This window comes from Poecilia formosa, unplaced genomic scaffold, assembly GCF_000485575.1.
Source record: "Poecilia formosa unplaced genomic scaffold, Poecilia_formosa-5.1.2 Scaffold252, whole genome shotgun sequence".
Taxonomy (NCBI): domain Eukaryota; kingdom Metazoa; phylum Chordata; class Actinopteri; order Cyprinodontiformes; family Poeciliidae; genus Poecilia; species Poecilia formosa.
Genome location: NW_006800191.1, coordinates 213,913 through 226,979, shown reverse-complemented (window position 1 = coordinate 226,979; position 13,067 = coordinate 213,913). Strand labels below are relative to the sequence as shown.

At 37.0% G+C, this 13,067-nt stretch overlaps 1 protein-coding gene across 4 annotated transcripts in view; it reads left to right on the top strand.

Moving 5' to 3' along the window:
• Positions 1-13,067, top strand: part of nectin1b (nectin cell adhesion molecule 1b) — a 229,031-nt gene that overhangs the window by 189,543 nt on the left and 26,421 nt on the right. For all 4 annotated transcript variants that reach the window (XM_007569929.2, XM_007569928.2, XM_016680660.1 and 1 more), the window contains one exon: positions 2,443-2,544. In XM_007569929.2, coding sequence (XP_007569991.1) covers positions 2,443-2,544 — 102 coding nt within the window. The remainder of the gene's footprint in view (positions 1-2,442; positions 2,545-13,067) is intronic.

Sequence of the window (13,067 nt, the reverse complement as noted above, 5' to 3'; positions counted from 1 at the left end):
CTTGAGTGTTGGTAAAAGTGCTGGTTCCACTTGCAGATTATTTCACTTCTGACATGGAAAAAATGAAGAAATATTTACTTAAAACTACCTCTTACATCTTGGGGAAATGTTACTTGTTCTTGAGTTTTGTCTTATTTCTAATGTACTAAGATATTAGCTTTAGAAACTAGACCAAAAATACTTGGTAAGATTTAGTATTTTTGCTGTGCAAATGTTTAAAAACTAAAAGTTGGGCAGTTAAAGTCTCTGTATTCAACAGATGACGAAAATGTTTATAAAGTCGCTTTTTTCCCTTTTTTTTTTTTTTTTTTTTTTTTGCATTTGCTCAACTGTGAGGCATGTGAGACGATTTTTCTGCTAAATGTCCCCAGAGTCCCTCTGCAGCCGACTGGAAGCAGCTCAAACATTTATGATCAAGCAGACTAAACGCAACAACTACTGCGCCGCTGGCAAAACCAACCATTCAGGAAAAACAGACTAGACAAAGAAGGCAGGAGGAGATAAAGTGCATCGACGAAAGCTCTTTTTCTCACATGCAGTGGCTTAATAATACCACAGATATGCTAGGAAGACAACATGCTGCAGCACCAGAGCCTTCTGTGCAGCTGGCCCTAAATGAAATGTGCATACCAGGCACAGGAACCGTCCAGCCAGCCTGGATGTCTGTTGCTCTGAGAGCCAAATAGAGAACAACCATCGACAAGGCTGGAGCATTTTTTTTTTCTTCTTCTTTTTCTTCGAATAAGTCTTTCTACCATTTTATTACATCTAAAGTCCGGTGCTCAGCTCTCTGTATGTCCACTGAGGCATTAAATTCTTCACCTTTTGACATAAATAGGTTCACAGTGCCCAAGAGTGTATTGACTGGAGTTCAACTGCTTCTGCTGACTGGAAGGAAAACGGCAGTGGGCAGCCTTTTGATCCCTTAAATTCAACAGCACATTGTTGCAGAGACGAAACACTTTTCATTGTTTTTGGCTACTTTGATGACTTTCAATCACTTTTTTTTTACTTTTTATTGGAAAGTGAAACAAAAATCAGTTAATATCTCTGTGTGTTGAGTACGTAATGTGAGCAAACAGCCTTAAAAGCCCGTCTCTGCCAGAGGCCTTCACCCTGCAGTTGGATATTTATCCATTAGAAACACACAGCGGGGTCGTTAGTATAGATAGACATTATGCTTCTCGTTAGCTGTACATACGTACAGCTTTTTTTACTAAATGGGTCATCATTTTACAAGCTTAGCAGGGAAAACAAATCCTTGGGATACATGCATATTCCTCTTAACTGCTGTTTCTTTTTATTTTTCCTGAAAAAATAAAATATTTCAGGAAAAGCGATACACGCTAAACATTGCTGTTTTAACACCCAATTGAAAACAGTTTATATTTATTGTTTCAAAGTTAAAAAGATTAGCTTATTAGTTAGAGGTGGAACAGTGACGAGCAAAAATATTTAATTCCCATTCTTTCACATTACAACCACAACGTAGGATGAATATTTGGGGTGTTTATATGACAGACCAACACAATAAAGGTAGTAGTTGTGAAACAGAAGGATGGTTTGCACTCTTTCTTTCTTATAAATAAAATATGAAACATGTTCTGATTATTCAGTTTTAGCCAAATGGCCCATTCTTCTCTGCAAAATGATTCACACTGAATTTGACTGGTTGGTTAAATCCTTGGTTGCAACTTCCACCAAGTTTTCCTCCAGTTTAACTTCCCACATCATGATGCTGACACTGTTTTTCTTAGATTAATATCCAGCTTCTAGCAAACATTTGTAGTCCAAAAAGGTGCATCTTGATCTCATTTGACAGGAGGACCTTCTTGTTTTTCTTCTTCTTGTGTCTCCAAATAGCTCCAAACAAGACTGTGGAGATCCAACATTTTTGAAAATCATAGATTTTGTTTGAGGTTTGTGGTTGTAACATGATGAAATGTTACGGTGCAAGAGGCTTAAATACTTTTACAAAGCGATATAAACTGTGTCACCCAACGGTCAGTTGTTTCTATCTGTGCTTGCCAATCGAATCCCACCTTAAGGCATGAAACAAAATCCCTGTAGCTATGTTGTGCCGTTTGCGTTCAGCTTTTACGTTGCTGCTCTGCTATTTCAGAGATTTGCATCATGCGTTTCTCTGATATGGAAGTCATTAATTTGACAAAATAACTGGTGCAAGAGTTCAGCACTGCAACCCGAAAGTTTAATATACTGTCAAGCTGCAATCCTCGTCAGATCTTAAATTAACGGTGCCAGTTTCTTCTCATTAGAACCACAAAAAGCTGCATGTGAGCAAAATAAGTCAGAAACGGTTCATTTAACGTGATCTTTTCTTGCTGTCTTGTTTCTTTCAGCTACTGTACATCCAGTAAAAAGCTGCAGGGCTAATTGCGTGAGGAGCTCTTGTCATGCTGACCTCTTGCTGTTTTTTTGCAGGTGGTTCATCTTGACAAAGATGAGGAAATGCAGAAGCTGCCTCTGCAGCCCCCGTACTACGACATGGCGCCCTCTGAGTCGACCCCCTTCACTGATAAACCGGTGAGAGCTGATTTCCACAGGAACCGCTGGGCTGTTGCCATTAGGTGTCGATTTTAGACAAAAGGGTGACCTTTTGTCGTCATTATGCCTTGGAGTTGGTAATTGGTTTACGATGTTAAAAGCCTCTACAAAGCCACTAAGGAGCTTGTATTTATTTTTTTGCTTGCTTGGTGTTAAAAGCGAACGCTGGCCGGTGAATCCGCAGGGGGTTTCGTCTAAGCTTCTTACCTCATCTTCTCCATCAGCTTCTCTCATCTTCGACGTAAACGTGGCAGCCTCATTTCTTCCTCTCTCTGCATCATCTTTTGTTCTGACCTCGCTGCTCTGAACCTCCTGCCTCACCTCTCCTTCACACCATGTAATCCCCTGTAATTACCTGTGGGTTTTGCCTTGCTAGCATGTGCAGATTCGCTGCAGAATGGCAGTCTGTGTGCAGTCACCTCCATTATTAATTGTTTGGCTTCGTTTGTGTGCTTCTGCAGACTTGAGTGAATCTTCCTCAGTGGATCAGATGAAGAACATTTTCTTGCTTTGCTTCATGTCTGTTCAGGCCTGCGTCTGCTTGCTGAGAGCTTTTTTGTGGATGCTTTCTGGAGCAAACATATGGTAGTTAACACAAGCCTCTTTCTTTGAATTATAATTACCGATTCTGGCTGTAGAGATGTCATAATGCCAACAAACATCTGCTGTTGCAGTGGATGGGAATGTATGAATTCCTTATACATAAACTGAAGGTAATAAGACCCAGATGTCATATGAATTGTCAGATGTTCTAAAACTGCATTTTGACATGAAATTGTCCCCACAGTTTCTATCTCTTAAACTTTTGCACATTTTTCCGTGTTACGCGATTTAATATATTCTGGGGGAATTTTACGAGATGCATCAATAAAAAGCTGCACTCAACTGTGCGGTGGAAGGAAAACTAAACATATTTTCTAAACTTTTTTTACAAAACAAAAAAAATTAAAATGTTGCGTAAAAGTTGCCTCAATGTTTCCCTGTTGCCACAACCAGCTGCTTTTATGACTCACGTAATTAGAAAACAGAGTCCATGTCGTCCATCGTATTAATTAATCCGAGAAACGGTTTAGATCAGGGCGACAAACTCATTTTCGTTTTGGGCCAATCATGAGATCAAGTGTTCTTAAAGGGCCAGTTGTGCCAGAATGTATTGATAAAAACCTGTTCAAAAATTAAATTAAATAATATTATTGAACATCTTTTCAGTTCCTCCAGGATTTTGTGTTTCTTTTTGTGTTTTTTTTTTTTTTTTTTTTTTTGCAATAACAATCAAAGTGTTTGTGGTACTAATTTGGAAATATTTGCAATATTTGCACTTATTTATGACGGTAAACGCGACTCGTTGTTTCGATCATGGACTATCCAATAGAGGCTGAGTCCGCTGTTTAGTGCAAGTAAGAAAGTTTTTGAGAGAACTCACTAATAAACTCCCAATTATTAGCGCAAAAAGGTTTGGGGATTTGATAATTTTCCATGAATTTCCACGATAATTCTCAAGAAACTGGAGGGACTGAATGATATAATTTAGCACTAAACGAATAAAAACTGCATTGATTTGATTGAAACATAATATTTAAGCGCACTTAATGAATCTAGAGGGCCCATAAAAAGCTTCGGCGGGCCGGATTTGGCCCACGGGTCATGTGTTTGACATCCCTATGTTTACATTTACTCTGATGTGCATTAAACGGTCACAAATTGTCACTTCTTTGTGTTGGTTTTTAACAAAATATCCCAACAAAATGCATTAAAGCTTGTGTGTGTTTTTTTTATCATGACAAAATGTTTAAAAAAAAAAGTCCAAGGATTGGGAATAAATTTGCAAGAAAAAAAAGCAGGACTTTAAGTTACAGACAAGTTTAAAACTCAAGAATCTCCCTTTTTAAACGTCTTATTGTATTCCACAGCTTGAAACAGGAATGCACCGATTGCCTGTCATTAAAAAATCATCAGTTTGTAAAACTATAGAATACTGATGCTGAAAGCAAACCACCTTACATACTAATGAAATCCACTCAAGTGCGGGAGCAAAACGGGTAAAATTGTTTTTGTGGATGTGAATTCAGAAATCATGGCAGTGTTGGTTCCCCTAAATCATTCATGCAACGTCGGATACTTCCCCCCCTTTCAGGCTAAACGAGAATCTTTCTTTTCAAGCCTGAGTTTTAAAGTCGCATAATGATTTTAAAAAAGAAACGCGAAAGCAAAATCAATAATTTACAAGAAATCTGAGCTCTCAACTGCGTTTCGTTTTATGCCTCCAGTTTTTCTCTTTTTTTTTCAAATCTGATTATATTCTGTGTGACTTCTTAATTTTTAATCTTTTCACAACACATCTGTAAAAATAACCCAGGCTCCGGTAAGTGAATTTAAAACTGAATCTGGAAGAAAGTGGGCATAAACACAAAGCTTTGAATAAAAGTTGTTTCATGTTTTGAGGTGAATATTCAATTTAGTTAATTTATCAAAGTATCTGTTTACAGTACAAGTCAGTTTAGGGCACCAGAGAGATAAACAAACATATTTCAAGTTGGAGTAGTTGCGTAATTACTTGTACTAGGCGATGAATTTGTATTTATGGAATATCAGTTTGGAGAAATAAAGAAATGCAAATACAGGTTTTATGGATTAAGTATTGCGCATCAGCCTTAGTTTAGTAGCACTGGAGACATGATGCCATGAGAAAATGCTGTTCCTCCTACACGTTTAACACGACAGCATGCAGAGTCAACAGTCATGTAAAAACTAGGCCTGTCGCAATAAATCAATTAATTTCTTTTTTCTCTCTCTTTCCACCACAAACTGGGAGACAAAAGTCTCCAGTCTGGTGCTTTGGTCTCAACCAGCCCTTATTTTGACGGACAGTTTTGTTTATAGAGACTTTATTATTCATTTCATTTGTTATTTCTGTTGTTTTGTTTATGTATTTTAGATATTTAAAATGTTTTCTAGTTCCAGTTAAATGTGTTCTTGAATTATTATTATTATTATCATTGTTATTATCATATTATTACCATTAGATGACTTGAAAAAGGTCTCAAAACAATATTATCATTTATTGCAATAACTTCTGTGGACAATTTAGCGTCCAGTAAAATTTGTTATCGTGACAGGCCTAGTCAAAACCCATTGACTGGGTCGAGATTAATCTTTTTTCTTATCACTTTCTGCCATTTTTCTTTGTCCAATGTTTGGTGCTTTGTTGGAAAGTCAAAATGGGAAAGAGTTTCTGCAGTTGGCATCAGTGAGGGTTTCTTCCTGATCAGTCTCTCAGGTTGTTTTCACCTAAGTTGCTACATTTGTTACATTTTCAGCTGCTGTGGCTCGCTTTCAAACTGCTCTGTGTCAAACAAACCAAGCCCTTTAAAAAACCTGTTCCCCTTCTCACCTGTGGGGGCGCTGCATCAATAACCACTGAAGGAAACGACACAAAAACCTCTGCAGAAAAGGCAACTTCCCTCTTCTCAAAATGTAAACAAAAATGGAGTGGCGTCGAATGTTAGCGGTTGCAGGATGTCTGTTTTGTTGTAATTACCCAGAATGCCGCAGTCTTCCTGCTTTTGCCGTTCACATATGAATTCAAACCGACCAGATTTCACTTCAACCAAACCAAGACCTAGATTTGTGGGCAGGCCAGAGTTTGTTTATGTGGTCTGCATGAGAATCAAAGAACAAATGAACTGGAGTTTGACTAAAGCGTAGAGAACTGGTGAGAATTTCACCTTTAGATCCTTCAGTTCAGGGCAAGTAAAAATCTTTTGAATCTCCAACTTTTTGTTCACCAAACCTTTAGGATACCTTCAGAAATGTAAGGTGACTGTCTTCCTGCTGCTATCCGCCCATAGCAGCAATGACGCATTGAGAGAGGCCCTGCGTCTGCAGCCCAACAGCCAGCAGCTTTCAAAGTCAAAGCAGCCTTTAAGGCGTTCTGAATCTAAGACTTTTAGATTTCTAAGTAGTTTTTGAACTTTTTAGGTCAAATCTTCATAAATGTTTGATCAGCTATGGAATATCCTGTTTGAGTCAGTTTTCCTCTGTACTCCTTTCTTTTTAGAGCCTTTCTCCACCAATAATTTTTTTTTCCTTTTTTCCTTTTTTAATGCATGTTTTTAGGTCAAAACGTAAAGGATTAGAAATATCTGTTGCTGGGCATCAGTTTAAATCTTCCTGCCTGGTGTTGTATTTGCAGTCAATACGACAAATCGCCAAGTTGCTTGAACGTGGAGCGGCCATGTTTTGTGCATTTCTCTCTTGGATAAAAGAAATAGAAACCATGAAGTAAGTAACACTGGAAGTTGAGCAGCAACTCCGTCTGTGAAACTTTAAAATTTAACATGCAACGCTTCCCCTGGAGGAAAATCAGTAATACCAGTGAGTGGATGGAGGCGTTTGTGAAAAACACAGTGGATGCTAATAGAATAAAGACTTTCCAGGCACAGCTTGCTCATTCTGCTGCTGCTGCTGCTGCTGTATTGACAAACGTAGGAGCAGCTTCTTCCCTCCGGCTGTGAGAATGAACTCATCCTCCACTCTCCACCGTAAAAAAAAAAAAAGTTTTATTCTTGGACTTGATTATTTATTCATTCATGTATAAATAGTTGTGGGTGTAATTTTTACTGAGCTGCATAATGACTCTTAAACTGAGTCTTTAATCTCGAACCTTGAACCATTTATTTTAATTATCCTGCAGCTTTGCCTCTCAGGTTTGCAAGTTCATTTAAGTAAAGGTGACGCTGTTTTATCCGTTTGTGTTATTTTTGAAATACATTATAAATTATTTAACCTGATTGCTTGTGTTTCAGCAAAATGTATTTCCTTTAATCAAGCTTTTGAACATCAGCTTAGAAAAATAAAAAAAATGCATTCTGCATCGACCGAGCTTTCTGCACCTACAACGTGCAAATATTTCACTTTCCCCCCGATGATGCTTTATAAAAAACACTCAAGAATAAATCAGGAACTTTTTTTTTCTTGAGCAAGTGGGTTTTGATTTTCTGTGTACAGTACTCGTCTTCATTTTCAGCGCTCAGAGGGAGCAGGTGTTTAGTTCAGGTAATCCGTAGGAACCGAGGGTAGATTTTCCTCAGATTAATTCCTTATCACCTATAACATTCCACTCAAAGTGTAGTTTAGGGCTGCACTTAAGATGAATAGGATATCAGTGAAGTTCTTAAAACGCTATTTGTGAGGGACACGCATTGACTGCTGAGCTTCAAGTGTTACTAATGATGATTTTCTCTCGGGGGGGAAAACACTGTCTGAGAGTTTTGAAGGCGATGTGGCTGTAATTTTCCCCCTGATTGCACTCTCGTCATGACAAATATTCCATATATTTAAAAACCTGGCGCGTGCCGAGTGTTGGTGCAGAGGAAATATGCAAGAGTGAGATTGGAAAGTAGATTTAAATTATTAAGATAACATTCTGCAATAGCTTCGATCATTTCCATGTAATTTGTTCTCAGATGAAAATAAAAACCTATCAGTGCAAATGGGAATACAACAGGTACCATAACAGTGGAGTTCCTCTCCACTGGCCTATCTGCAGAATATTTTGCATATAGGCTGGACGGCTTCTGCTTTTGAAATGAGCGTTCTTCTAACCTCTGAGTTTTTGTTCATTTCTAAACAGAGGCTTTATTTTTTAAATAGAAAAATTACATTCCTAAAACTGTTTTCCATTTTTAACCAGTTAATGTCTGTGAAGATTTGTTATCTGCTGTACAACTCTGCACGTACATCCGTTCATTTTTATGTTTTTTACGTGATGCTCGGATGGTTTCAGCTCACGTCCGGTTCATTTTCCTGAGAATATCCGAGTGAGTTTAGTACTACAACTGCCATCAGTCCTTGCAGGGTTTCTTGTTTGTTTCTGTGAGTTTTCGCAGTCAAATTCACTGGTTTTGTGGGGCTGCTTTAGAAAAATTTGCAAGGAATTTTACAATATCCTTTCATAAAAATAAGTAAAAAGATGGGAAAAACCTAAACACAGACTGGACACAAACATTTTTATTCTTCAAATTTAGCCCAAGTAGCTAAGGTTTGCTGCTGGTCACATAAGAAAGGCTGAGGCAGCAGTGGAGTAAAAGTAAGAAATACTGCCACCTGCAGGTGGGAGTTGGAAGTCACATAAACCCAACGTTTTGGTTTTTCTATGCAAAAGTTGCAATAAACTCACAATTATATATTCCACCAAAAAAAAGTCAGAGATTACTTGATTTTGTATAAATTAAGGCGAATGCGAAAAACTAAATGGATGACGTGTTTTATAAAATAAAATTGAATAAAAATATCCTTCACTGTCCAACAGTTTGGAAATTCAGGTGAATGTATGATAAATAAACATTCAGCATATTTACACATCCAGTGTAGAGTTTCCACTCAGATCTTATACTAATTCATCAGTTAATCTGATTAATTAGTCCAATCGTAAACTTCTCCTCGAAGCAACAAACCCAATTTATTTTCTGCTGTTATTTTGAAGGGCAAACCTCAATTTAAAAACAACAAATGAAGCAACGCCCTTGTTTAAACACAGATGGATGCGTTTCAGCCATGTAGTAGGTCTATATTCAAAATTAAAACAATGTTTTCCTTTAAGATAAAATATGAATTGTGATATTTCCTGATCCAGAACACTTTGACTTAAACAACATTCCTCTCACCGAATGACGCCGACGACACACAACCTGAAACATGAAGGGGGTGCACACTGAAAAAAACGAAACGTGATCCAACTTAAAAAAGATAAATAGTTCATTTGTTCCAAGTAATCAAATTAAGTTTATAGAGTAAATATATTAAATTTATTCAGTTGTCATGTTAAACAAATGTAAAATAAATTAAGTTGGACAAACATGTAACTAACTCAAAACTTTTCAGTCGGAGATAAACGGTAAACCTACAGTCAGCTATGCTGCTATTTACACAATAAATGTAAAGCTGTTAAATCTAAATACAGAGAGAGTCTGGAACCTCATAAAAAGGCTTCAATTTTAAAATTTTGGTGAAATGGTCTGAAGGCCTTTGTACCCAGCAACAGTGTTACTGGAATGTAACCTCTGATAACCTGTTTCTCCTTCAGCGACGGCATTATGCTGGTGTCAGCCTGATGGGTGGATAGCTCAATAAAGTGGGAGTTTCTTATAGAACAAAAATAAATCACATAAGATACTAGATAAGCTTTTTATTAGTGATGAGCATGGCTGTAGCAGCAGCACATGATCACCTCCTCGATTTAGAGAATTTGAAAAGGCCGTCAACATTTCAAAAACCTTTATGCTCCACGAAACACTGAATGTTCAAAACCGTTCTGTGTTCCAGTTAGCCTTGGTGTTGCTACAGGTCCGTGTTGCTCTTCTGTAGAGCTCCAGAGTGGTCCTCTCAGTTACTGTCACTGTAATTTTCTTTTCATAAGAACTAAGTTTCACTGAAAAAGTTCAGCTGAGCAGGCAGAACTCTCCTTTTGCAGCCGACAGGCCTCTGCAGACTCAAGTAAACATGCATCTGTTGGTGCTTTTCAAACATCTGCTCATGCATAATTTATGAGTTTATAATTTATAACTTAAGTGTGCATTATTATTTTTTTGGGTGTAACTGTAATTGTGTTGTCCGGATCAATGGATTCACAAAATTCATTAATTTAAATCAGGCCTACCTCTACTCAAATGAGTACAAGTTGCTAAAGTAAATCTGTTAAATCATGTGACATTGTTGTCGAAATAGGCGACTCAAGAGACTTTTGAGCATTACCCTGTGCGTACTTTTCTGGCTTTTAAATTATGGAAAACACATTAATCCCTCAAATTTTACATCTTTTTAAGTAAAAACTCTTCACAGCCTAGTTAGAAACAATAATACAGTCATGAACTGCTACAGTAAAGTTTTATAAACATAGGACTGAGTGCATATATATCTGCAGGTGTGCTTGGTTAGTTTAGGAGGCCTGACACTACTCACAAAAAGTTCAGAATATTTGACTCTCTGGTCAAATTTATGGAAAATGAAGCAAAAACAAATCATGCTACAATGATATTATCTTATGACTAATGTCAAACAAAAGTCAACATCAGTGGTGGGTATGCCACAGCAAAAAGCTCAATACCATTTAACGTTTAGCATCAATTACAGCTTGACAACGACGTCTCAGAAAACTGCAAAACAGCCGAAACGCTGAGTTCCTCTAAATGAAGGCTACGTTAATGTAACAATGTAACATTAATTGTTACATTATTGTAACAATCTTAAAATAATCTAACATTGTTACATAATAACAATGTTATTATGTAACAATGTTACATAAAAAAATAACATTGTTACATTAAAAAAAGTAATCTCTGTATTTTGCAATAATTTGCGCAAAATCTAACAATTTTATTACATATGCAGCAGAAAATATTGCAAAATGCGTTCTAGTATTTTATTACATTATTATTTTATATTTTTTAAATATTGCAGCATTAAAGAACTGTTTATACACCTATTCTGATTGAACCAGCAGCAACATTTCAGCAACAAGGCAGTTCAAAGTGCTTTACACCATAAAAACATAATACAGAAACTAATTATGGAACATTTTGTCCAGCGACATAATCAAAATATCCAAGCAAGTTTATAATCAAATATGTTGAGCAGTTTTCCAGTTAAGGGTTCAAAGGCAAGTTGTGAATTATGCATGAAGTCTGGTTCACACGGCACGGTTTTAAAATTGTTGGCTGATTTTCAAAGCCTGAGACGACGACACATAAAGAAAAGAAAGAGTTGTGGAAAAAGGTGGACATGTGAATTCAAAAGTTTAGAGAAAGTCACTTTAAGTTTACTGTTAAAGGTCAAAGTGCATTTCAGTTTCATCTTGAATATCCACCCTGAAGCCAAACATCCCCAACTTTTTGTGAGTAGTGCATCCTGTCAGTGTAAATACCTGTTGATAAAACTCTCTCACACACTGTAAGCTACACACACTGCAGTCTTAAAGTTATCCTGCCAAGCTAAGGTGTGTTCAGGTCTCATCTAAAACGGGTTTGGAGTGGAGGATAAGTCAAAACACACACACACAACCCACACTGTGTTTGTGCATTTGCTGCTGTTAAAAAGGCCTGAGGCACATAAACAATCTGGGTAGTTCTATACATTATGAATTAATAGTTTGGGGTTCAAAAATATGTCCTGCATTAGAACTTATCCTCTCACAGAGTCTGTCACACGCTGGGAGAAAATGTTCTTTGGCTGAGCAGGAGTGAACGCCAGTTTCCACATGCAGCGCACACACACGCACACGCACACACACGCACACACACACGCACGCACACACACGAGTGTGAGGAGAAAAACTTTACTGGATCTCACATGAAAAACCTTACGTCCACATTTGGGTCCCAAAAATGCATAATGCATATGTCATTTTGCAGCATTATGCTTTAATATGGATTTGTGTATTACACACACACACTGCTGCACTCTTCCTACCATGTATCGATTTAGATCTGATGATTGTTTTGGCACACTTATTGTCTTTTACTCTTTTACTTTTTCATAGTTTCTCTCTTAGTTTTTCATATACAGCTCTAGAAAAAAACCCACTGCAGTGAACCCGTTGAAAACCTCCTGGTTCTTCCACCAGATACTGATTTCTGAACTCTTCCTGAGTTAAAACATTAGTATTGTTGTTTCTGAATGAATATGAACTTGTTTTCTTTGGATTATTTGAGGTCTGAAAGCTCTGCATCTTTTTCGGTATTTTGACCATTTCCCATTTTCTGCAGATAAATACTAAATTTTTGCTTTGAATTTCAGAAACATGTTGTCAGTAGTTTATAGACTAAAAGAACAATGTTCATTTTACTCAAACATTTACTGATAGAGAGTGAAATCAGAGAAACTTATCATTTTAAGTGGTCTCTTAATTTTAATTGCCCATTTGGGACTTAATTAAATCTGAACTAAATTATTTGGTCTAAAACAAAAATGTAAATATGTAATAATGATATAAATGTATTTATAACCCCTGTTGGCTATAGAAACATAACTTTAGCCAAGATGTTTACTGCTATTTTAAAACATTTGTTTTAGTCTAAATTATTCCACTGTAGCTCCAGCTGCATGTTTAAGGTTGTTTCTTCAACATGGAGGAAATTTGTGTTGTTGTTTTTGCTTATACAGACAAAAAAAAAACAATATCCAGGATTAATAATGATAGAAAGTTTAAGTTTTATCTTCTTCATCTGTTCATTTATGTTTACTCTTACTGGTAACAGACATGTAGCCTGGCTGGATGAAGGTACTTTGATTTTATTATCTAAACCATTTTTTTTACTTGTGGCTGTTTAGAGCGATAATCCTCTGGAAGATGAACTGTCATGCTGGTCTCTGTTGCTGTGCAGCTTATGGCTCATTTCTTCCAGGCTTGTCCTGGAACCAGTGAACTCTGAGAAGATTCCCAGTTCCCACAGCATGATGCTGCTGTCGCCACGTTAGAGGTGGTGTGTTCAGAGAGATGTACCGCG